The sequence below is a fragment of the Chrysochloris asiatica genome, unplaced genomic scaffold (genome assembly GCF_000296735.1).
Source record: "Chrysochloris asiatica unplaced genomic scaffold, ChrAsi1.0 scaffold00019, whole genome shotgun sequence".
NCBI lineage: Eukaryota > Metazoa > Chordata > Mammalia > Afrosoricida > Chrysochloridae > Chrysochloris > Chrysochloris asiatica.
In genome coordinates this window covers 4668467-4696142 of record NW_006408537.1, presented here as the reverse complement: position 1 = coordinate 4696142, position 27676 = coordinate 4668467, and the positions used below count along the sequence as shown (strand labels likewise).

The following is a 27676-nucleotide window of genomic DNA, read 5'->3' as shown; positions in this document are numbered from 1 at the left end:
ATAATTCACAATAAAACATTAATAAAATAAAACACAGGTAAGCATCTTTCTGGTATTCTCTGTTATCAAACATGATCCATCTGACATCAGCAACAATATCCCTTGTTCCACGTCTTCTTCTGAATTCAGCTTCAATTTCTGGCAGTTTCTTGTGGATGCAGAACACTGCAACTGTTTTTTAATTATCTTCAGTAATACATACTTTGTTGTTAAGTGCCATCAAGTCGGTTCCAAACCATAGTGACCCTGTATGGGGTTTCCGAGGAGTAATTGGTGAGCTTGAACCACTGACTCTGCAGTTCAAACCGATTTTGCAGTCTGGCACATTAACCCACAGCGCCAAACCAGGACTTATACATACTTGTTTTGTTGTTGTTAAATGCCACTGATTCAGCTCCGACACATAGTGACCCTGGATAGGGTTTCTGAGGAGCAGTTGGTGAGCTTGAACAGCCAACCTTGTGGTTCAAACTAACCTTGCAGTCCAGCGAATTAACCCACAGCGCCACACTCAATACTTGAAGCAAAATAATAATCATTATTATGCGCTATATAATAAGACATTGGTAAGGTGTTATTCTTTCAAGTCTCAAGACCCAAGGTTTCCTTCTTCAAACTGAAAATAATTCACATTCATTTACATTAATGGATCTGAGCAGCCATGTTACACTGAGGACTTATTCAACACTTTCAAAGCTAAATTAAAATCAAATCATCATTTCTACAACTAATCTTCACATTGCAGTCCTTGGTAAAGCTCCTTATTCCCTCATTCCTTCTGTGTCTTCATCCTTTTCCCAGGTTTATCTATCCTAGCCTAATAAACTCAGGGCCCTGTTTGCAGTGGAGAAAGCATATTCCCATCAACATCCTAACAAAGAGATACAACGCACTGTTTGAAGGATGTCTTTGCCTACCTGGAGGCTCTGCAATATTAGATTCAAACTAGATTCAAAGGACAAAACAGGTAACCTCAAAAGCAAAATGAAGAAACGTGGTCTATCAACCTCAACCCCTTTCACACCTAGGAACTGTCAACCCAATGTTGTTGCTGTCCTTGTAAGGTGTCATTGAGTCAGTTCCAACTCATAAGGACTCTATACACAACAGAACCAAATAATGACCAATCCTGAGCCATCCTCACAATTGTTGATATGTTTGAGCCCATTGTTTCTGCCACTATGTCAATATATCTTGTTGGGGGTCCTTCCTCTTTTTCACTGACCTTCCACTTTTCCAAGCGTGATGTTCTTCTCCAGGGACTCAACCCTCCTGACAACATATCAAAATGTGGCAGACAAAATCCCACCATCCTCATTTCTAAGGCGCATTCTGGCTTAACTGTTACCAAACAGATTTGTTTGTTCTTCTGGCAGTCCATGGTATTGTCAATATTCTTTGTCAACACCATCATTTAAAAGCATCAACTCCTCTACAGTCAACCTTTTTCACTACCTAGCTTCCTTCCATAAGCATATGAGATTACTGAAAATACTACAGCTTGGGTCAGGCATACCTTAGTACTCAAACTGGTATCATTGCTCTAAAACACTTTAAAAACGTCTTTTGCGGTAGATTTGCCTAATGCAATATGTCGTTTGATCTCATGACTGCTGTTTCCACGAGCACTGACTATGGAGCCAAGTAAAAGGAAGTCTCTGACAACATCAATCTTGCTTTCTTTACACTGAGATGCAATCCATACTGAAGGCACTTGTCAGTGAAGTTGGGCTTTCTGATCCACGGAGTGAGAGCCTAAGCACCTTCAGGCCAAAGGAATACTGGTGGAGTAAGATGCTTCTAGGCACATTATCAGTAGAGTCCTGACATCCAGTGTCGAAGGGCGTCTACCCAAAATTCAGAGTGTATGGCCAACACCCAGAGTCTGGAAGCAGGGCCACTGCCTACATGGTCTCAGAGAACAGAGGATTATTTTCAAGCCTTGAGAACTAATGTAAATTGTTCTGCTGAATTTTTAACTTTCTTGGTGCCTGCTATCCCTTCTTTTCCTCCAATTGCTCCCCTCTCTAATGGAAACGTGTACCTTTTGCCTGATTCACCACTGTATTTAGAAGCAGGTAACTTGTATTCTAGATTCATTCACAGATTAAAAGGAATTTTGTCCCAAGTTAAAATTTGGACTTGGAAGAATCTGGGGTTAACACAATGGGGTTTCCAATTCTACGCATGCTGTATATGTTAACCACAGTATGACTTTATAGCTGTCTTTTAGAAATTATGATGATTTAGGGAGATATGTACAGGGGCCCATTTGACGAGGGGTGAACTATGACAGTTAAGGTTTTGTGTAAACTTGGCTGGGCTAGGATTCTCTGTGGTTTATCAGTTCAGATATAATTATCACCTCCATGAAGAGAACTAATATAATACAATCAACCCACGATACGATCTGATGTGTTCATCCCTGATCTAATGATCCAATGTGTTGCAAATCCTCACTTCTATAAGGTCAGATGCCATTTACATGATGAGGTTATATCTTGAACCTATCTCTTCTGCGATATAAGCGGTGAGAAGTGAACAGACAGACAGGGTCCCACTGCCACCAAGAAAGAAGACAGATAACCTAGAGATGGGAGCAACAAAGCACTTAGATACTTGGAAGAATGGCAAGGGGGAAAAAAAAAGTGTAAAATATGAGGGAGCTACAAAAAGCTAGTGGAAAATGGAATTAAAGGATTATACAATTTTTCCATGAATTTTTAAAAACCCATTACATGCTCATTAAAATAGATTCATTCATGATGATTCTAACTGTTTCAGTGTTTAAAAGTGTCTGTACATCTTCACATGCAGACAATGCTCCGTGAAAGCAAAACAAAACTGCAAGGAACGGAGAGTAGAAATCATCACTTTCTTTCCAACTTCTTTCCACCTTCACTTTAAAAAACGATTATTACCTAGGATTAAAATGTGATTAGAAGGCAATTATATGCTTTTGATATTTCCTCCTAACAAAAGTGACAGTAAAAGTTAAGACACGGGGAATGTTCATGATAAGGAACCAACAGTACTTGCAAAAGCAGAGAAGCAATTCTGGGCTGAGCACTGACTAGCTCTCTACCCATTAAGTAGGGCTAACACAGTGGCGTGCTTCCCTGCGCTGATAATGCTTTAACAACAATGACACAAGAACTTGCCCCTGCAATGTGAAGTCCAGCTCTATGCTAAACCGGATGGTAAGCTTGGGCCCAAGACAGGTAGCAAAAAAGGAGGAAACAATGACTCAACTCTGGCAAGTCTGAACTCTGAATGGGTGAAAACTGGCTTCTGCCACATTTCTGATATGGTTGCATGTCATCATTACGGAAGGAGGAAAAGAACTAGATCAACTGTTCTAACCATGTAGGACTTCTAGGCACACTGAATTTATTGTTTGCCAGAATGAGCTTGTTTGGGGGCCTACGTCAAAGTAAGACTTGATGTTATACAAGGTCACACCAAGAGTTTAAGATTTTATTAAACAAACCCACAGCTATAACCAGAAGTACCAATTATCATCGCTTGGTTGGATAGGGGGCAACTAACCCAAGAACTTAATCAAAGTCTGTACCCGAGAAGAGAGAGGGATGAGGACTCTGCTTTCTACTTTCTCCCAAGGTTTGTCCTAGTCCTAGAGATGGCTTACACCCAAACAATCTCACTTACTAATGTGCTGGTTCATTCAAGCTTGCAAAATAATTAGCCAAGGTGCACAGTCCCTGGCAGTGTCTTCTTCTTTCCTTTCTGTTAAGCAGTATCATGTTGGCCCACTGTTGTGGTTAAGGGCTGTAGAGTGGGTTCCTACGCATAGCAAATCTGTATAGGATTTCTCAGGAGAAACTGATGGGTTTGAACCACTAGCCCTGTGGCTAGTCCAGTGCTTATCCTACAGTACCACACCAGGACTCCATACAATAAACTTCCTAAGAGAAATAAACTAATTTTGTCCCAAAAGGACCCCTTTGGCATGGTTTGCTGATTCTAACAAATGTCTCCTTAACTTCCACCATGCCTGTTGCACTTTTACAAGTTTTGCCACAACGGTTTATCACCTATAGGATCTATTGTTTACCTCATTTCTTTGACTCTTTTAAAATTAGAATAAGAATTATTTTTAAGGAAGCAATTTTTACCTCCTCTTAAATTACTAAAATGACTATAAAGCTATCCTCACCATCAGAAATAGAAGATAAATCTAGCAATGAATACAATACCATGTTATTATGGTGATCCAAAAGGAAAAAGGGTAACTTTCTCACCATGACTGAATATTAAAAATTGCTGTTTCTCAGGAACACTCAGACCATCTCTAGCAGTGCACTCTGTTGGTTCTGTAATTCTTACACTTTCAGAAAACACTGAATTCAGTGGATAATGATGCAGTGCTGTAATGTAAGTCAAATTACAGCAGAGACTATAAAATTCAAATGACTAACCCTTGGGGCAGGATTCGTGATGCATTAGGAAGTCTGTCCTAGATTCTTGGACAGATACTACTACTGTGGGGTAATGCGGTAAGCAGAGCAAACAGACATAACAGAGTCCAGACGCTGAAGTGTATGCACTTGGACACAGAAGACTACTTCAGACCTTAATTCTAACCCATTGGCTCCTTTTTTAAAAATAAGATAAAGTTTCAACAGCATATTCAAATACCAATTTCATATACATAAATCATGCCACAAGCTACATGTTCAGGAAAAGCACTAATTTTTGTTTTTCCATATGTATTTTAGCCACATGCCTGATAAGAAAATAATCCACCTAGCTAATACATGAGAAGGATGTTACTTCCCTGGACTCTCACTGTTTGCTTAGGAAGCCAGGTCTTGTCCCTGAAACAAGGGCCAGAACCACCAGGAAGGAGCTGCCCGAAGTCAACCAGGTGTTGAGTGGCAGGGATGTATCTACCCATTCTAGGCAATGAGCCAAGCACAGGGTCATTCTCCTCCCCTTCCCCCGCTCAAAGTCACTCTAGTTTTAGCTCTGAAAAAATCCTCAACATGTATACAACTCCATAATCATTTCCCTCTTCCTCCCTGTGTTCATCTTTCATATTCTAATACAACATAACAATCCTCTTGACTTTCTGCCTGAAATATCAGAGAAGAAGGCTACAAAAAGTCAGTGTTTGGAGAACTTGGCCCACTCTTCTTCCCCTATGAAATGAGCCTGTGAAAATGTCTCTCCTCCCCGATTACAAGCTGTTTTGGAGAGAAACATGAAACTTGTCTTTTCTCCCCTTGCATGGGAACATGAGGAAACGTCTAATCTTGCTTCTGGAATCAAAGCAAACTTGAGCTTCAGTAAGCATTAGCATCTTACCCTTTAACCAGGAATATCCTAAAGATTTCTCACTTTCCACATGGGAAAGTGGACTCCTGGTGTGGTGCTGTAGGATCAGCACTGGACTTCAAACCAAAAGGTTGGCCGTTCACACCCACCAGCTTCTCCTCAGATACCCTATACATGGTCTCTATGAGTTGAACCCACTTTGATGGCACTTAACAACAACAATACTTGGGAAGGTGGGAGAGGGCGGTGGCAGAGTCTGATGGACCTTATGTCCCAAACCACATCAGCAGCAGGTTTACGGGTGGTGACATCTACATCCTGGACCAGCAGGGTTGGCGTTACCTGGGAGCTGGTTGGCAATGTAAGATCTCAAGTTCCACATCAGACCTACTACATCAGAACCTCAATTTTAACAAATCCGAGGTAAAATTCATTGCACACTCAAATTTGACAAGCACTGATCCAACTGACTTCAGAGGTCTGATACCAACACCCCTACCTTCCTCCACCATGATCAAAGCAGTGCATTCTGGAAAATCAAGAATTGAGTAAGTGGTCAGCCAAGTATGGCCCTCCCACAACACAGGGGCTAGGCAGGGACTCAAACGGGGGCTCATACAGGCCTCCAGACACCAGCCCCACACCCATATAAATGCCTACATCTGCACAAACCAAGATTTCTCACACTGCCTCTCTTCCTGGCTGCAGGCTTTCTAATATTTATTTACTTTTTCAGTTGCTTAGGAAATTCACATTAATATGATCTTATCTACCAAAAATTTTAAAAGTGAGGAAGCACAGTGAGATTTGCCTGACCTAGAAATAGCCTGAGACCCATGTTCCTGCTGTTCTAGTCAATGTGACCCTGCTTTGCTATCATCTGTGCATACCAGGCAATTCAGCTCCAGCCAGGAGAAACCAATTCTTCCCCTGGGCAGGTTTCCCCTAGTTTCAGCAGCATTCAGCCCATTACCAGACCTCAATTTTGTGTTCAGTAAAATGGGGGGGCCAGATTAAGTAATTTCCTAAGTAACTCTGTAACTACTTAGAATTATTGTTGTTAGGTGCCATCGAGATTGTACTGACTCATAGCGACCCTTTGCACAACAGAACCAAACACTGCTCGGTCCTGGGTCAACCTCACAATTGTTGCCACACTTGAGACCACTGATGCTACCATTTTGGCAATCCATCTCACTGAACCTATTTTGAGAAAGCTACCTTAAAAATTAAAAAAAAAAAAAAATGCTATGAAATTTCTTCAGTAAATACAGTTCAAATTCACCAACTGCTCCTTGGAAACCTTGGAAACAGGGTCACTATGAGCTGGAAAACCGACTTGATGGCACTTCACAACATATTTAACTTCATTATTTAAAAATGGCTGTATTTATAATATTAACATCAGCCCAAGTATATATACATTAGATTTCCCATAATTATCAGACAAAGCACCCCCAAAAATATATATCCAGAAAAATTTACTAAAAAATAACCCTGCCACTAAAAGAGAAGAATAGGCAACTCATTTGTAATCTTTTTCTTACCATTTCGAGACACATCAAGTTCCACCAGCTGCATGAAGTTTGCTATTTCTGGAGGGAGCCGCTGAATTTCATTATCACTAAGTCCAAGCTTTCGTAATCTGACGAGCTGGAAAAATTGCTGAAAGACAAAGGAGTTTCACATATAGGTCTCACATATATTTGCAATGTAAACTTTCTAACTAATAAGAAATTTAACACAACTACAATGTGTTTTTTAAAAATGGATCCGATTATACTAATGTCAATTTCCTGATGTTACCATTGAAAGAAACTAGGGACAAAGCATATCTCTGTATGATATTTGTAACTTCAGTTGGACAGTACATAAACAATAAAAACCTTTTCAAGTCTACTGATGTTACAATGATATTGCAGGGTATCTATTATCATCATACAAGTGAAAACAAGACAAGTTATGCTACAATGTACAAATCCTCTCTTTAGAATATTATCAGTTAAAATGAAACACTGAAAACCACACCTATCCAAGAGACATTATTAACACATGATTAAATAAATGATTCAATATTACACAAGCAGTAAAAACTATAAAGACCATGGAACTTGAAAAAGTAACTTTAAAAGAAAACAAAATTGTAGGTACACTGAGTTTAAAAAGCAAAAAAGAATAGGTGCATGTGGGCAGACAGGAAGGAAAAATAGGAAACAAAGTTTTGTCAGGTGGTAAGAATAATGTATAAACGAGTTTTAAGAATACTTTTTAAAAATGTACTTTAAAATAAAGTGAACTATGAATCTCTGCAAATGAATGCTACCAATTAGCTGTAGATGATAATGAAGACGGTACTCAACAAAAAGTCTAATCCTTTGCATTTTTTTTTTAAATCATACAGTTGAAGTTTAAATTCTTAAGGAAAAGTAATGAAATTTCTTTATGCTAGTTGTACTAAAGCATTAGCTGACACAAAAGCCATACAAAAGAGTCACATATTTGAATAATTGAGCTTATGCCAATTGTTCAAAGACTCTGACAGTTTCATAATACATCAATGTGTTTACTCAAGCATGAAAAGCTCACTTTGTTTTCCAGGAAAAGCATAATGGCAAAAGCACAAAAACCATCACCAAATCCATACATTCAGGGACCATTCAGAAATAATGTAAGAAATCAAGTCAATACGGTACAAAGACAGATATATAGTAATCTATACATTAATTTTTATGTTTACGGAAATAATCTACAAATCCCCACATCCATCAAAAATTACAAAAACAAGCAATATAAGGTTATTTTCTGCATGTCTGCCACAAATGTCACTTTATTCAACTTAAGCATATATCTATTCTGAAAACAATCCTATTGGATGTGATTCCAAACTCCCTCTTGATCATCATTTGACCTTTTACTAAGGGATCTAAATACATTACATTAACTACCTTCTTATAGGATGGACAAAATGCCACTGAGACTTTACTAACTCTCAAACTTGAACTTTGTCAGGTAGTAGGGGAAGAAACTCAACAATCTATATACCCCTCTTCCTCCCTTTCCTTTGAGATTAACCAGGGCACAGGAAGAGCAATTCATGTAGCTATCTTGGCAGGGTGCCTCAGCCCAGAGCAAGCATGTGATGGAACACACAGATGCCATTCTTCATGTTTGATGACAGCACACTGGTCGCTTAGAGCACATTTTGCACAGTGACATGTAAAGAAACCCAAATTATTGTGGTCTGTTATATTATACCACATAATCTTCTTGTAGCCACCCCAATGTTTTTTAATAGAGTCTTTAATTTGAGCTGACTAAAATGCTTCGTTTTCCCATTATTTTTGACCAGAGTCGTCGTCTTCTCTTTTGGTAAGAATGCTAGTATCTCTCTTCTTTTATGGAGACATAAGGGATCTCAATCCTCTAAGAGTTGTGTCCTTTTTAATAATATGTGACTGAGTTTCAGTCAGTTGTGCCCCAGTTGCCTAAACTTCCCCTTTATAATGTAGAGAAAATATAAACCCAAAACATAATGTTATGAGCTCCTAAAAAAGTTTGATGATGATAACATGAAATTTGCTCAAAGTTTTTCTGGGCATTCTAACCCTTCAACAAAATATGGATTATTTTCCATCCTACCTATTTCCTGTTGTGTTGTTGTTGTTAAGTGCCGTCAAGTCAGTTCCAACCCATGGCAACCCTGTACAGGGTTTTTGCGGAGCAGCTGGTGAACCTGAACCGCTGACCTTGCCATTCAAAGAGACTTTACAGTCTAGCACATAGGTATATATATGAATCCTGGTATGGTTCCATAGAATAAGCACTCGACCTCATGGTCAGTTTGAACCACAAGGTCAGTGGTTCAAACTCATCAGCCACTCCTTGGAAACCCCATACAGGGTCACTATGAGTTGGAACCGACTCAATGGCACATTAACAGCAACTATTAGATAGATAGATAGATAGATAGATAGATAGATAGATAGATAGATAGATAGAGACACAGACAGAGTTGTGCTTGCAGTTCAAACTGACTTTGCGATCCAGCTCACTAATCTGCAGTGCCACAGCTACCTCTTATAGCATCCCTAATACTGTTCCCATCATTTAATGCAGTACAGTGGCACATTGGTTACAAGTCAGGCTACTAACCTCAAGGTCAGCAGTTCGAAACTACCAGCAGTTTCATGGGAGAAAGATGAGGCTTTTTGTTCCTGTAAGGATTTACAGCCTCGGAGACCCTATGCAGGGTCACTATGAGTCAGAACTGACTCCACAGCACACCACCACCACCAATACAATAGACATTCATTTTTATCACCTGGCTTTGTTGTTTTATATGAGATTTGTAAAAAGTGAATGTGATTTTTGTTGTAGCTGTTCTTATAAGCCAAACAGTTGTCTCTGACATAGTAATATTATGTGCAACACAACAAAACACTGCCCAGTTCTATGCCATTCTCACAATTGTTACATTTGAGCCCATTGCTGTGTCAATGTATCTCATTGGGGGTCTTCCTCTTTTTCGCTGACCCACCACTTTACCAAACATGATGTCCTTCTCCAGGGACTGGTCCCTCATGATAATATGTCCAAAGTATGAGACACAAAGTCTGATCTCCTTGGATTCTAAGGAGCATTCTTGGCTGTACTTCTTCCAATAGAGATTTGTATGTTCTTCTGGAAGTCCACGGTACTGTCAATATTCTTCTCCAATACTATCATTCAAATCTATCAATGCTTCTCCGATTAGTCTTCCCTATTCATTGTCTAACTTTCACATGAATATAAGGCCACTGAAAATACTATGGCTTGGGTCAGGCATACCTTAGTCCTCAAAGTGACCTCTTTGCTCTTGAACACTTTAAAGAGGTCCTGTGCAGCAGATCTGTCTAATGCAATATGCCATTTGATTTCTTGACTGCTGCTTGATTGTGGACCCAAGCAAAATGAAGTCTTTGATAACTTCAATCCTTTCTCCATTTAACATGATATTACTTATTGGTCCCATTGTAAGGATTTTTGTTTTCATTACAATTGAGGTGTCAATCCATACTGAAGGCTGTCTTTGACATTCATCAATAAGCATTTCAAGTCCTCTGGCTTCCACCAAGCACACTGCAAGTTGTTCATGAGTCTTCTTCAAATCCTGATGCCACATTCTTCTTTATGTAATCCAGCTTCTCTGATTATTTGCTCAGTTTACAGACTGAATGGGTCATGGTGAAAGGATACAATTCTGATCTTATTACCCAGAAATTCTACTCTAAGGTATACCCAAACCAAACCCAGTACCATCAAGTCAATTTCACTTCACTGTATACCATCCTGCATAGGGTTTCTGAGGCTATACATATTACAGAAGAAAAAAATATCTTTTTCCTAGGGAGGGGATTGTAAATTTGAAAAACTGCTGACCTTATGGTTATCAGTCCAGTGCTTAACCTACAGTGCCACCAGGGCTCCTTTTTCCTATGTGTATGCCTTTTTTAAAGGACACGAGTAACAATCACAAATCTCCTGTACATATCAAAATACATATATAAGAATGTGCTTCATGTATGTCTTTGTAATAGCCCAAAATGATAAATTACACAAACACACACAATAGTCGACCTGAAAAATAAATAATGGGATATTCCTACAATACAATTCTATATAACAATGAAAATGCGACCCTGTATAGGATTTCTGAGGAGTGACTGGTGAGCCTGAACCACTGACCTTGCAGATCAAACTGACTTTTCAGTGGGGCGCATCAGCCCCATAGTGCCACACTAGTTACTGTTCCAGTCCTTAAGAATCAGGAAGGAAATTACCAATTAGCACAAAGAACAGCTAATTCTTTAATTCACCACAGATAATTATAATAATGGAAAAGCAATGGTATATATCTGGAGGAGGAAGAAAATGAAAAGCTGCAGCAAGCGTGACCAAAGCAACAACATCCCTGCTAACAACACAGCAGCTGACCCTGCGGAGGGATTTGCCATTCTTGGCGATGTCCTTCTTTAATAATCTCAATGTTGTCACAATGCTGAGAACTATGCTCTATAACAAATATCCCAAACTCAGTGGCTCAAAACAACACGGATTTTGTTTTTCTTTCTTTCTTATGATTCTATTTATACACTGAGCATTTCCTTTTCTGCTTTAACTGGGACTCACTCATGCAACTGCATTCAGCTAGGGGGTCTTAGGAGCTGGAAGATCCATGCTGGCCTCATTCATCCATATGTATGACAGTTAGTGCTAGCTGTCCACTGCAGCTTCTCTGATCTCCACACAACCTTGTCTCCTCCATTAGGTTGGAGTGACCTCCTTACATAGAGATCCTGGAGCAACATTCAAAACCGGAAAAGACTGAGGCTCTTGGGGCCTAGGCCTTGAAATTGCCTGATGCAATTTCTGTCACATTCTATTGGTCAAAGCAAGTCATAAAGCCACCCCAATTTCAAGGGAATGGTGACATGGTATCCAACTGCTGGGGTAAGGCGCAGGAAAAATCATATTAAAAGAGGCAAGGCGTGAGAGAAATTTAGTAGATTAAATAATCTATCACAACATGAGGTTGGAACCTCAGGATGGCCACAGAAGAATGTATATGAAAAACAAATTATGCTAGAAAATTCTATGACTGATTGCAGAGTAATGATTTTTACAAAGAAAATGAAAACAGAGAATATAATCACATACCGGGTTAAGATAGCTCAAAACCTACCAGCTGTTCCTCAGAAACCCAATACAGGGTTGCTGTTGAGTCGGAATCAACTCAATGGCACTTAACAACAACAACAAGATAGGCTGTCTGATACATAAGTAGGTTATATACAAGGAAGAAAAAAAAAAACAAGAGAAGCATGAGAACTCTGGTGTGATGCTGTAAGATAAGCACTGGACTGCTAACTGAAAGGTTCCTGGTTCAAACCCACCAGTCAGTCCTTGGAATCCCTATGCAAGTCACTGTAAGTGGAAACCAAATCAACGGCACGTAACAACAACAATAGCAAAGGAGTACCAGTTTTATTAACGTTGTTGTTAAGTGTTGTCGAGCTGGTTCCGACTTATAGTGACCCTGTAATAGGGTTTCCGCGGGAAGGCCGGTGAGCTTGAAATGCCCACCTTGTGGTTCAAACTGACCTTGTGGTCCAGCAGCACCATACATATCACATCTCACTTCCAGAATTTTAAAAAGTCTGAGAAAACATTCAAAAGAGCTATTAATAAATAGGTGTTAATCAGGCACATTTTTTTCTCTCTCTCTACAAAATTGGGACTAGTGTGTTTTGACAAGGAGATATGGAATGGAAATACCTATGAGCGAATCACTAGATTTTTCTGTTCTTCTGTTTCTGTGTGTGAAAAGCAAGCATTAAATAATCTAAGAGCTCTTTTAAGTTCTGAAAACTATAAGGTCACATTTCAAAAAACCCTCAATATATCAGAAGAAAAGTGAAAAACACTATTATTGCCACACAGTCTAATAAGAATGGGTTAAGAGAGATATAAAACTACAGGAAGTAGATTAATGGCTGCCTAAGAAATGAGAAATGACTAATAATGGGTATGGGACTTCATTTAGGGTGATGAAAATGTTCTAAAATTAATTGTTGTGAGAGTTGCACAAGGCAGTGACTGTACAAAGAAAACTGAATTGTGTAACTCAGATGGGTGAACTACGTTGTATGTGAACTGTATCTAAATAAAACTGCTAAGAAGTATACAAAGCTGGTAGACAGCCGTAAAGAAGAAAACACACATATGTTGTTGTTGTTGTTGTTTTAACTTTATTGTGGTAAATATATACAATAGAATGAAACACTGCCCTGTTCTGCACCAGCCTCACAACTGTTCTGCTTGAGTGACTGCTGCTGCCAATGTGTCAATCCATCTTGTTGGGGGATCTTCCTCTTTTCTCTCTGACCCTCCACTTTACCACTAGTATCATATGATAATACATCCAAAGTACGAGTCTTACCATCCTGGCTTCTAACGGACATGCTGGCTGTACTTCTCCAAACACAGATTTGTTTGTTCTTCTGGCAGTCCATATTTTTCTCCAACACCATAACTCAAAAGTATCCATTCTTCTACATTCTGCTTTATTCACCATCCAGCTAGCTTTCAATGCATGGGACCACAAGGGTTGGCGGTTCACACCCACCAGCCACACCTCAGAAACCCTACACAAGGGTCACGATGAGTCGGAATCGACTCAACAGCACTTAACAACATGAGGCAATTGAAAATGCGATGGCTTGGGTCAGGATCACCTTAGTCCTAAACCTGGCATCTTTGATCTTGAACACTTTAAAGAGGTCTTATGCAGCAGATTTGCCTAATGCAATATATGCTTTGATTTCTTGATTGCTATTTCCATGAGTGCTGAAGGCAGATCCAAGCAAAATGAAGTCTTTGACAACTTCAATCTTTTCTCTAAGGGTGTGGTTTATTGGTCCAGTGGCAAGGATTTTTGTTTTCTTTACATTTGGGTGCCACCCAGACGCAAATCTGTGGTCTTTGATTTTCATCACTAAGTATTTTAAGTCCACTTCGCTTTCAGCAAGGCTGTATCATCTGCATATTACAGGTTGTGAATGAGTCTTCCTCCAAATTTTCCGAATTTTCTGTTTTCGGACCTCTATCAATAATTTTATCACCTCTCATTTGCTAGCATATCTTATCTGTTTCAAAGTGTGTTAACACATAATCAAGCTGTCACTGTTAGGAGATCCTTAAAGAACAAGTAAATGCCTCAAAGGTGACCCACAATTAGAACAGCTAAAGGCTGAATTTTGGTATGACACTGTAGGATAAGCACTAGGCTGCTAACTGCAAGGGAGTCCTGGTGTGGCGTTGTGGGTTAATGCACTGGACTGCAAAGGTAATTTGAACCACAAGGTTGGCAGTTCAAACTCACCAGCCACTCCTCAGAAACCCTATACAGGGTCACTATGGGTCAGAACTGACTTGATGGAACTTAACAACAACAACAAGCTAACTGCAAGAGTGGCAGTTCAAACCCACCAGCCACTCCTTAGAGTCGGCCTGATTTGGGACCAACGGTGAAAAACATGAAAGCCAAGAAGGTTTTAGTTATCATGATATGATCAGCTAAGGCTGACACTGGTGCTTACAATGGTTTGGAGTGGATAAGTTTTTATCAAGACCAAGATGGGCTGGGGCGTTATTACTTTACTGAGAATCTGAATGCAGGAATGAGATGTGGGTGTGGGAGGACAATGCTGCTGGCAAAGATGGGAATTGACAAAACTTGAGCTGATCTGGGTTGGTGAAGCACAGGGAATGATCAAATATGATGAGAGATAAAGATACCAACTTGAATCACTACCAATAGAGGAATGATTAAACACTGGATGGTAAATTCAAATAATTAACTATTATGTGCCATTAAAAGGCATTTAGTAACATGATAAATACATGTGTTCCAGGGTTGAGAGATAAAAAGAAGGTACTACAAGGTCAACAGTTCAAATTCACCTTGGAAACACTATGAGTCAGAAGCATGAGGTTGCTGAGTCAGAACTGACCCAACAACACATAACTGTAACAACAATACTCCCTATGTGTTACATGACAAAATAGAAATTTTGGCGTAAAACTACTTTAAAATTTCTAACCTGCTGAGAGGAAAAAAAAAATTTAAGCCAAATGCCTAAGAATCATTAAACTTTTTAGTATCGATGTTTTTTTTGCACCAAACAAAAAAACAAAGATTCTATTTAGCTATAGAAAGAGTTGTGTTTTTCCTTCAAATTGTAACCAAATGTATCAGCATGCAAATCTTGAAAAGATGGAAGTAAAAATACAACAAAAAAAAAATGTTCTTTCACTAAGAAGTGAAGTGATATTTCAGTTAAGTTTATTAATGTAGGCTCATATTTTGTCATAGTAATTTCAATAAGGCTATATTTTTCACACACTGTGCTCAGGAAAACATTATGTAACTCAAATAGAATAAAATGTTGTTTAGTGGACATTCTGCCATGGATTCAGTATAATTCACCCAACATAATAGCAGTAGTACGCACTACTACAAATATAATAATATGCCTACTATGTGCAGGAGTCCTGGTGTGGTGTTGTAGTGTAAGCACTGGACTGCAATGTCAGTTTGAACCACAAGCTTGATGGTTCAAACTCAACAGCCACTCCTTGAAAACCCTATACAGGGTTGCTATGAGTTGGAACCGACTCAACAGAACTTAACAACAACAACAGCAACTATGTGCAGTGAAGGGCTTGGTTGGTGTCATGGTTAAAGCACTCAGATGATAACTAAAAGGCTGGCAGTTCAAACCCACTAACAGCTGCATAGAAGAACAATATGCTGTCTATTTCCATTGCCATCGAGTAAATTCCTACTCACAGCTACCATACAGGACACAGCAGAACTGCCCCACAGGGTTTCCAAGGACCTAACCTTTGCAGAAACAGACTGCCCCATCTTTCTCTTGTGGAATGACTGCTAGGTTCAAACCTCCAACCTTCCAGTTAGCAGGCAGGTACTTGACCAGTGTGCCATAAGGGTACCACATAGAAGTTGTAACCTTGGAAACCCTATGAAACTGTTTCATTCTGTCCTATAGGGTGGCAAAGAGTCATAAAAGCAAATCAACAGCAATAGGTCTGGGTCTTGATTTTATGTGCAGGGTTTTAGAGTGAAGCAAAGGGTGTTTAAATAAGATCCATTCTTCACTCTCAAAAGACATCAAGAAGATGACCTGAAACAGGTAGAACAGTAATTGGTACACAAGGCAGAAAATGAAAATCATAATAAATGAGACACAAACTGTTATGTAAAAGTAATAAATGTCTCTTGTTGTCATAAACTACATCTGTCATACTCCAGAAGAAATAAGAAGTCAATTATATTTTTATGGTCAGTCACACCATACCATATCACATAGGATCAAAAAGATTCCTGAGATGTTAGAATAAAAATGGATGAATCAGAGAAACTGTGTAGGAAGAATCTTTCTGGATTTTCTCAGTAAATACACCAACACTTGGATCAGTACTCTGAAGGCCTAATGAAAAGTAATTACACTCAGCAGAGAAAAAGGCCATATGCAGGCGGCACCGAGGGGAGAAAAGATACTTGGGGCTTAGAGAACACTGAACTTCTGTTAAGAAAATTAGAGTCACATAATGGTAATGACTGAACAAAATGATAAATATAATTTATGTCACTAGATTATATAAATGAAGAATGTGGAAATAGCAAATAATGTGTTATATATGATGGGGCTTCAAAAAGTTTGTGGGAAACTGCTGTTATCTTTCCATTCCATTTTTCCATAGCCTTTCTGAGGTTCCTCCCCTATATATATTTACGACAATAAAGTTTAAAAAAACAAACAGCCATATAAACAGAACACTCTAGAAATGCATCTCACACAATAATAAATTGATACCACTTATAGTGATCTTTCTGGATAGCAAAGAATTGGAGGAACTTGCTCATTAACACACTACTTAAAAAATTAATCTAAGTTAGCAGATTACGATCAATCAAGATATTCAAGAGTTATCCATAATCTTCTCAGACAACATTTAATGGAACTTTTAGTGTATGCTAATTAACAGTAAAGGGGGAAGAAAAGGACTTTGTCTCTTAGTCTTGATAATGCTGAAGATGACCAAAATGTTCTAAACCATTATCAAGAGATCTCAGAGGGTGGAGGAGGGACCTGACGAACCAGTTAATAGAGCATATATTGCAGCCAAGTATCCAGACCTAACAAACTGCCAAACAGGTTAGGCCCTGCAGTGGTAACCATGATGTTACTAAATTTATGTTGGAACGTTCAGTTCCAGGACTTGCCAAACCACTTTTCCAAAAAAAGGAGGAAGGGTACTGTTAAGGAATAGAATATAGGCAATTAATAAAAGAACAAACAACCCCAGTACTAAATGTGTATATACCGAAATCCCACAAAACTCCAAACAATATAAATTTAAAACATGGTTTTTGCATTTACTAAGACAACATGCAAACTAGATTTTAATTGTGCAGTGCTGTTTGTTCAAACTGTTAGGCCTTCTGGTATTTAGAAATATAATGATCCAAGTTTAACCACTGCAAATTCCAACATGGAGCACAGCTTAACTTGTTCTAAAACATTTCTGAAATTTTTCTAAATACCATGAGCTAAAATATAATGCAGCATTTCTGTCACTACAGTTTAAGATTAAAATTGTGTAACTTCAGTATAACCATTTATCTCCACCTAGACAGACTGCGTTCCAAAATGTCTACAGCTCCTGTAAGAGGTGGCCTAGGAGTGTTAAAATAAATCCTCTCTTGTATTGAAAATTTCTCACACATGCTAAATTAACACTGTTTCTTACTGGTGGACCAAAACAGTTAAGTAAGAAAGCAAAATGGAAAAAAACTGGGAGTACATTCCCTAGCAACTCACAAACAGTATGCAAAAACAAAACAGAACACTCATGCTTACCACCACATCTTAACTCCACAAACTGAACTAAATCTTAAATTCTAATATTAAGCCACATGAAGAACCACAACCACACGGCCTAACTTTGAAAACTTTTTGAACTGCTCTACTGTTTAAGGAACAAGAGAAAGTATTAGTATCCAAGAGATTCTGCTCAACTCCCATGTTCTGCAATTAATTCAGATTGAATGTTGAAGTCTAACAAGCCTGCTTTCTTTATAAAAGGCAAATTTGTCAGAGCCACTTCTTTAAGCTGCTCTTTTCAACAGTCTTTAGATTTTACTTTTACTGCTTAACAGCACCCTAAGTAAGAGGCCAAACTAACATTCTTAATGTTCATTTCACATAAGAATCTACAGAAATGGTGAACGATGGCTTGAGGAGGGCCACACAATGAGCGCTCCACCACCCCTCTGCCACAGCATCTGTCTAAGGACATGGTTCATTCACTGAGACTAAGCTCTTTAAATAAGTTCTGGCAATGGGGCTATATTTGCTGACCAGCTGGTTCCTCAGTATAAAGACTCTATAGTAAGTTCCTTGTTTGGTACACTACCTCAAGATTTTTCGAAGCAGAAAATCCCCTTTTATGATATGCGATCAAAAAGAACATTCAAGAAAAAGGGACTGTAGGGATGCTACAGGAGACTTTCAAAGGATCTTAACACCAGGCCACCAATTCTAGTTAACAAGTCCAGGTACTCAAGCTACTTTCCAAATAAGGCAAGTAAACATTTTTTAAAGTATTTCATATTATTCAAATCATTAAATACCAAGTAATATGTGGACTGAAATGTCTCTGAAAGGAGTCGAGGGAGGCCCGGTAACCTAGAGTTGAAAGCTACTCAAGAAGTAAGGGTGGGCCTAAACTGGACACAAAAGGAATGCAGGTGGGAGGTCTGCCAGAGAGAAACGACCCGTACTTTAGTGCAGGTTAGGCTGGCTCCTCAAGTGATAGCCTGCCTAGCTCACAACCAGATAGGTACTGGCCTATGCGTCAGGACGCCTCTGTTCTAGCCCTGGTCCTGAGAATAACTGGCAGCTGACTCCTGAGTACTCAATATGGCAAATGACATCCCACAGCCAGTGACTGTAATTATGAAAAGGAAGGGAAGTGGGTGAGACAAATTACACATGATTTTTTTTTCTTTGCCTTTGAACTAAGAGCCTCTAACTCGCAAATAGGTTATGTTCCAAACATTCATTGTAGGTCAGAGTTGGACACTCACGATGCATTTCCACAAGCATAGGAACAACATCACATATTGTGATTAAGTCTTCAGGAAAGCCTGTAAAAAAATCAACTCAACCCATAATACAGTATAAACATGCCTTCTCAAAGCTTTCCACAGGCTTTCTAATAGTGATCAAACAAGGTACAAATTCCTTAGTTTCACACTCAGGGTTCTCATAACACGGGCATATTCTAATGATGCCATCAATATTTTTGCAGGTCCTGAGAGCTTACAAAACTCTTTTTTATATCCCATTCTACCAGCACAACTACCCAGCAATTCATCAGGTATTATGAACTGAACTTTAGAAAGGCAGCATGGCATGTAAATCATCAGAAGCACACCTTTAACCCAGCCTCTGTGGCTACCAGTCCAGTGCCCTTACCACCACAGCACAACTGTGCAATGGCCTTTACAACTTGTTCCCACACCCATAAATCCATGCCCATCATGTTCTAACTAACCCCAGTGACTCGTTGTGCCTTTTTATTACTCCTGATAACCTTACTTCAGGTATTAATATCTTGTTAAGTGCCATCGAATCAGTTCCAACTCAGTGACCCTAAATATGGTTTCCAAGGAGCAGCTGGTGAATTTCAATCATTAACCTTGCAGTTCAAACTGGCCTGTGGTCCAATGCATTATCCCACCCACCCTCAAAAGTCACAATCTCTCTGAAATATTTACTAAATTCCCTGGGCAAAATTAAAGTTGCCTTCCCCAAATTGTTAAACACAGAACTACCATATGACCCAGCAGCCACAATCCTAAAAGTTATCGATGGTTACACAGGGCTGAAGCCACCACTTGCCTGTCAGTTTATCATACTTCCGAAGCTTGTGTGTTGCTGTGATTCTGTAAGTGATGCCACCAGTGTTTTTAATATCAGCCAGGTCACCAGTGGTGGAAAGGTTTCAGCTGAGCTTCCAGACTAAGACAGACTAGGAAGAAGGGGAGATGGACTAATTCTGAGTAGTCACTGAAAACCTCATGAATATGAAGATAACACTAGAATACTGAATACTGAAACATGAAGAGCACCACAATACAGTCAGATATAGTGCCAGAAAATGAGCCCCTCAGATTAGAAGTCACTCAAAATACAACCGAGGAAGAGCTGCCTCCTCAAAGTTGAGTTGACCATGATGATGCTAATGGAGTAAAGCCTTCTAGACTTTCATTTGCTGATGAGGCACAAGTCAAAATGAGGAAAACAGTGTAAACATACATTACTAACTGGAACATGGAACGTACAAAGCATGAATCTAAGAAAATTATAAGATGTCAAAAATAAAATGAAATGCATAAACATCGCTATCCTAGGCATTAGTGAGCTGAAATGAACTGGTATTGAATCTGACAATCACATGGTTTACTATGCCAGGAATAACAAATTGAAGAGAAATGAACGGTGTTGCATTCACCATCAAGAGAACATTTCAGGACCTATCTTGAGGTGCAATGCTGCCTGCGATAGGATAATCTCCATACGCCTACAAGGAAAACCAAGTTGTTCTAGTAGCACAGTGGTTACAAATCGGGCTGCTAAACTCAAGGTCAGCAGTTTGAAACTTGTTTCGCAGGAGGAAGATGAAGCTTTCTGTTCCCATAAAGATTTACAGCCTCAGAAATCCTGTGCAGGGTCAACTGTGAGTCTCAACCAACTCTCCAGCATATCACCATCACCACAAGGAAGACCAGTTAATGCCACTATTACTCAAATATTATTTATGCATCAACCACTAAAGCAAGTGATGATTAAATTGAAGAATTCTACCAACTTTGTTAGTCTGCAATTGATCAAACATGCAATCAAGATGTATTGTTAATTACTGGTGATTGGAATTTAGAGGATGGAAACAAAGAGGAAGGATCAGTAGTTAGAAAATATGGCCTTGGTGATAAAAGCGATGCTGGAGATGCATGATAAAGAATTGTGCAAGACCAATGACTTCTTTGTTGAAAATACCTTTCTTGAACAACATAAAAGACGAATTGACTCCATCTGTGGGAAAAGACTTTGGCAAAGGTCAATATCATCAGTCAAAACAAGATGAGGGGCAGACTGTGGAACACACCATCAATTGCTCATATGCAAGTTTAGGCTGAAGCTGAAGAAAATTAAAACAAGTACTTGAGAACCAAAATATGACCTTGAGAGTGTACCACTAAAATTAGAGATTATCTCAAGAATAGATTTGATGCATTAGACACCAATGACCCAAGACTAAAAGAGTTGTGGAATGACATCAAGAACATCATACAGGAAGAACCCAAAAGGTCATTAAGAAAACAAGAGAGAAGGAAAAGACCAAAATTGATGTCAGAAGAAACTCTGAAACTTGCTCTGCAGCACAGAGATGCTAAAGCAAAGAGAAAAAGTGAGGAGGTGAAAAAGTCCAACAGAAAATTTCAAAGGGCTGCTCCAGAAGATAGTGGAAACAAAAGTCCTTACAACTGGACCAATAAATGACATCAAGATAAATGGAGAAAAGACTTACGCTGTCAAAGACTTCATTTTGTTCAGATCAACTGTCGACGCTCATGGAAACAGCAGTCAAGAAATCAAATTACATACTGCACTAAGCAAATCTGCTGCATAAGACCTCTATAAAGTGTTCAAGAGCAAAAATGTCAGTTTGAGGACTAAGTTGCACCTGACCCAAACACTGTATGTAGTACATATTACTTCAATAGTCTCAGATGCATGAAATAAGGAAGACCACAGAAGAAGTGATGGATTTGACTGACGGTGTTGGAAGGGAATATTAAAAGTACCATGGACTGCCAAAAGAACAAACAAACCTGTGTTACAAGCTGTACAGCCAGGAGGCTCCTTAGAAGCCAGGTGGGCAGACTTTGTCTCTTATGCTTCAGACACATTATCAGGTAGGACAAGTCCTTGGAGAAGGACATCATGCTTGGTAAAGTGGAGAGTCAGTGAAAAAGAGGAAGACTCCTAGTGAGATGGATCGGCGCAGTGTCATCAGCAGTGGGCTTAAGTGTAGTAACAAAAGTGAGACTGGCTCAATACTGGGCACAGTGTTTCATTCTGTTGTGCATAAGGTCGCTATGAGTCAGTACTGATTCGACAGCACATAACAACAATAACAAAGGATGACGGGAGGGAGGAAAATAAGAGTAATTGTTCAGGGGTCACTAAGTTTCTGTTAATGGAAAAGTTTGAAATGGATCATGATGATGCTTATACAACATGCCGAATGTCATCAATGTCATTGAATTCAACATGTAGACAGTATAGAATTGGCAAATGTTTTGTTACACAGGTAGTCTCAATTTATAAAACGGTTCCATTCCAAGAACTCCATCTTTAAGTTGGTTCTAAGTCAAATACCTCTCTCGCTCTCTCTTTTTTTTTTTTTTTTTTACTATAGTTATTATTGCCTTTTATTATCAGTATATTTATAGATCCAATCTTTGAGCATCTGTAAGTAAACATTTGAGAATGCTAATCAGCAAATTACATGCTGTAACACTGTATATAGTACATATTACTAAAATTAAGCTGTACCACAAAACAAAACAAAACAAAAAACAGTTGTAATTGCAATTCATCATATCTAAAATACATTGTAAATCACGTATTACCTGTATACATTTGTTTACCAAAAGAGTGGAAAAACAAAACAAAACTGTAAAGCTACTTCTCCAAAGCATTCTGTCTCTGCTCCTTCACTACATTACTAAGTACCCTGTGGTAATAATTCACATTACATATATACCACCATAGCCCTCAGAACACCTATCACAGTTCTATGTTATTCTTACTGTTGTCAGTGCTATTGATTCAGTTCCAACTCATAGAGACCTTGAGCACAGCAGAATGAAACACTGCCCAGTCCCAAAACTCTCCTCACATTTGTTGCTACGCTATACAGTAGATAACCCAATTGTTCAGAGTCTCTTTTTTTATTAATCAGCACATTTATTAAAAAATGCAGTCTTAATTCCAATTTGAGATGTTTAGATCATATCTAAGCTTCTTAAGCAATCCCAGCCCCAGCTCCACACCAGATCTGCCAGATGTTGATAATTACTGGGGTAACTGTTAAGCATAAAGATGGCTAGGCCCCACCTCACACCTATACGCATAATCTCGAGGTAGACAGGTTTCTTAAGAATCTGATTACTTAACTAATGCTCCCAATTAATTCCTATGATCAGGCAAGTTATGGAAACATTGCTCACCCAATGTTATTATGAAATGATTGAACTTTAGAAAGGCAATATAATATGTATAGCATCAGAGCCAGACCTTAAACCCAGTCTCTCGGGCTACAAGTCCAATGTCCTTAACCACCACAACACAACTGTCTCAATGGCCTCAACCAAGTTGGACTTCAACTGAGTCTATACCCTGAATGCATATTAAAATCACCTAGAAGTAAGCCAGGTATATTGCCTTGTTTAAAATAGGTCAGGACTGGGAACTTGGATTAAAGCATTATTCTCACCAGGGAAATATATCAACTCCAAGGAGCTCAAAATTGGTTGGGGGCATGTAAAAGAAATGCTAGCTATTACAATGGTTCATGGTCTTCTCTAGTGCCATAGTACATAAGCAGATATGTAGTATATTTATTGTATTAAAATGTCATTGTGGAAACCAATGGCTCTAGCATGAGACCATAAGAATTAGATGTTGCCCAGTTACCAACCTTCTGACCAGAAGCAGGTCCTGGATAGAAGGAAAATGTGGAACAAACTAAATTTTTTTCAAGTGACCAGATTTAATGGATTCATGGAGATCAGATTTTGTTAAGTACCACTGAGTCTCTTCCGACTCAGAGTGACCCTGTATAGGGTTTCCAATGAGTGGCTGGTGAATTCGAACCATTGATATTGTGGTTCAAACAGACCTTGAGGTCCAGTGCTTATCCTACAGCACCACACCCAGAGTCCACAGAGACTAGAGGAACCCCAAAAGTGTCATCTTAAGATACCCTTTTAACTTGGAACTAAAGTCACTCCTGAAGGTCACCTTTCACATAAATAACGGATTGGCTTATAAAATGACTAGTACCAGAGATGAAGAATGTGCTCCCTAAACAATTGATTATATGAGACCAAACAGTCAACACTTACCCAAAAACAAAAATGAGAAGGCAAGGAGGGGAAGGGAAACGGAATAAATGGGAACAGAACAAACTGAATGGAAACAATGAGAATGCTGACACATTGCGAAACTCATCACCAATTTGAGAGAACAATTTATATAAAAATTGAGAAGTGGGAATCTAATCTGATGTGTGAACGTTCACCTAAATCACAATTTTTAATGTCATGGGGAGTGTAATTAGGAAACACTTATGCCTGAAAAGCTTCCTTAGGATGATAAATTGAGGAGGGGGTAAAGATGACAAGCGTTTTGGATGCTGTAGCCTGGCTATACATTTTGCACCTTATCAAACACAAATTTTAAATTGTCAAGGATTCTTTACCTCTCCTTTTGCATTCCCTGTACCAGATCATGGTATTCCATCCCTTCTTATTTTAAACTGGTTTGGGAGGACCACCACAATGGGGAGGTTCAGAATCACTAGACCCCTCTCTCTCAGGAACAGAAATCAAAATGAGGCTTGAAGTCATTTTGATGGGGATTAAAATTTTAAATTTTTTTTTTTTTACCCAGCCTTGGACAAATAGGCCTCTACAAAGGCTCAAGAACTTGCCAGCCATGGCAGTCAGGAGTCCCAAATGAAAGGGAGTATGTAACATGGAGGGGATCTAAAGACTGTCCCTGAGCAAGCACAGATGTGTGCAGGAGGGGAGGGGGTGTCCTGATCTAGTGTGATCTTTTCATGCTAGTGGAAAGAAGGATTATCCCTGGCCAGCAAAAAGAGGAACTCCCACCCACTACTCTCAAGTCAATTCCAGTTCATTTGCAACCCTAGAGACTGAGCAGAATTGCTCCATAGGGTTTCCAAAACTGTAAATCTTTACTGCTTCATCTTTCTTTCTCCTAAGGAGCAACTGGTGGATTCAAACCACTAACCTTTCAATTCATTGCTGGGCACTTCAGCCACTGCCATTCCTCTGCCTGACAAACGTTTACAACAATCAGCTTCTAAGTTACTCAACTGGGTGAAAGGAGCCAACCGCAACCAGAGAAGGAAAGCAAAAGAGCACAACAAACAGAAAACACATACAATGAAAGAATGCATGCCTTAAAAAGACAGTAGAAAACAGACCCACAGAATATAAGAATCATAGCTTCAGAACAAGAAATATACTTAAAGATGATCCAGTCTCTGCTTCTAAACGCTTCTAAAAGTCTCTTCTGCTCCCCACTTGTCTACTGCAAACCAGTGTTTAGTCAACTACACATGCAACAGATTCCTGGACCACACCCTCGGGGAGTTTGACTCAACAGGTTGGGAGTAGGACCTATGTACTTACTAAGCTGAGCCTCAGGTGACTCTGAGGAACATTCAGGGGGACATGGTTCTAGGCTTTAGCTTCAAGATAAAGAAGACAGTAACCCAACTCCCTTTCTTTTCCTATGACGGTCCTCCACCTCTTGACTCCTCTGCTCTTTATTTCTGAATGCTAGCACAGTCCAATTTCTAGCTCTGTTTTCAGAAAATAGTCTTTTCTCTCTTTTTTTTTTCCCTTCCTTAAGCTAACCACAAGGTCTGCAGTTCAAATCCATCAGCCACTCTGCAGGGGAAACAATGAGGCTTTCTGCTCCTGTAAAGATTTACAACCTCAGAAATCCTATACAGAGTCGCTATGAGTCAGAAATGACTTGAAGGCATACAACAACAACAACAACCATCATTTCTGGAGAGCCCCCCCTTTCTACAACTCAAGTAACAGAAGGCACATCACAATGTTCTCCAACTCAAGTAGCAGAAGGCACACCACAGTTTTATAAGACTGTCTTCCACAAAAATGACTTCCCTTCCAATTCCCTATGTTATATTTCAAAAAGTGTGATGGGCGAAGTTGATCACTGAATGCTGAAGGGAGGATTAGGGAGCTGCTCAAATCATCAAGCCTCTGGTTCAGTTACATTAAGTTAGAATCTGGTCACTTTTCAAAGATTTCTTCATTTACATATAAAATACAACATCTGATGTGTATTCCTCCATATTCAAGATTCTTATGTTTAATACATCCATATTCAAGATTTAGATTCTGCTGCCATTATGAGCGTATATCTTAAGAACTTGCAAACCAAATGAATGGTAAAGGGAAATTCCATGCTCATGTACCTGGCAAAAATGATAAGATATGAAAACACAGTACTCAGTAAACAGAACAGCAAGACAAGGTTTGATACTAAATCACGTCCTAAGAAGAGGTTTGCAAAGAACTCCAAAAGACCTATGGCTCTTTGAAGGCGTGTCACATGGTAAAAGAACTAGAACTCCTTCAGTATAGATCAATAGCAAGAAACGAAAGTATGAAAAATGTATTTCTATATATTGAACCATGGCATTTTCATTTACCTCATATGCATGTGAAAGTTGGACAATGAATAAGAGTAAGAATTAATGCGTTTGAATTATGGTGTTGGCAAAGAATATTGAAAGTACCATGAACTGCAGACCCCACAAATCTGCCTTGGAAAACACTATGTTCCTTAGATGGAAGGATGATAGGGCTTGTCTCACATACTTTGGACATGTCATCAGGAGGAACCAGTCCCTGGAGAAGGACATCATGCTTGGTAAAGTGGAAGGTCATCAAAAAAGAGGAAGATTCCCCAAGGAGATTCACTGACATAACAATTGTGAGGCTGGCACAGGACCGGGCAGTGTTTCATTCCGGTGTGCACAATGTCACTTATGATTTGGAACCAACTTGACATAACCTAACAACAACAACAAGAACAATAATAATAACAATAACAACAACACATAACAGATTAAAATTGGGCAGAATCCTCTACGGATACAACAAAATTTCTGTACAAGCACGGGCCAGACAGCCGTATGGTACACTTTTAGGTGGTAGAGACAGAAAGCGCCTTCTTGACCCTAAGATTGTTCAAGTTCAATTTCTAATCTCCTCCCACTCAATTTTTACTGGCATTCTCAGATAACAGCATGTGGTATGCACTTTGGCCTATAATTAACTAGCACCCACTATGTATGGTGTTTGCAAGAAGCAGCAGAGCAATCTACAGGTCACGTAGGATCATAAGATAGAATGTAAAATTCAGGTTACAGGTCACAACTCCTGGTAAATCAGAAGAAAACGGAAGCAATGATCAACTCAGGCAGCAAAAACTTGGCACTATTTTTCATGGGTGTTGGAGGGAAGAAGAAAAGAAAAGAAAGATCTCAGTAAGACAATACCAGTAAGTTGTTTTCTTTGTTTTGGATTGGTAGGTTGGTTTCTGTGTACATATGTGTGTTTTCAGGATACATGCTATAAAACATTGTTTCTTTATGAGAGAATTCATGTGTCCTCCCACCATCCTTCATGAGTTACAAAGAACTTTCAAATATCATGGAATTTTAATTGATTCCTATCACAATTTCTATATTAATATAAGTTTCCCATCCTACTTTTTAAAATTAATGGTTTTCATTGTTGCAGAAGAGATACAGAGCAAAATGCAAAACACACACCAATTCAACAATTTCTACATGTACCATTGAGTCCCACTCTATTTTTAGCTATATA

The 27676-nt window shown here is 39.1% G+C and overlaps 1 protein-coding gene across 1 annotated transcript in view; it reads right to left on the bottom strand.

The window, feature by feature from the left end:
* The window catches only part of LRRC1 (leucine rich repeat containing 1), a 165254-nt gene that overhangs the window by 94521 nt on the left and 43057 nt on the right, over positions 1-27676 (bottom strand). The window contains exon 2 of the mRNA XM_006835723.1: positions 6846-6963. Within this exon, the coding sequence (XP_006835786.1) occupies positions 6846-6963 (118 nt within the window). The remainder of the gene's footprint in view (positions 1-6845; positions 6964-27676) is intronic.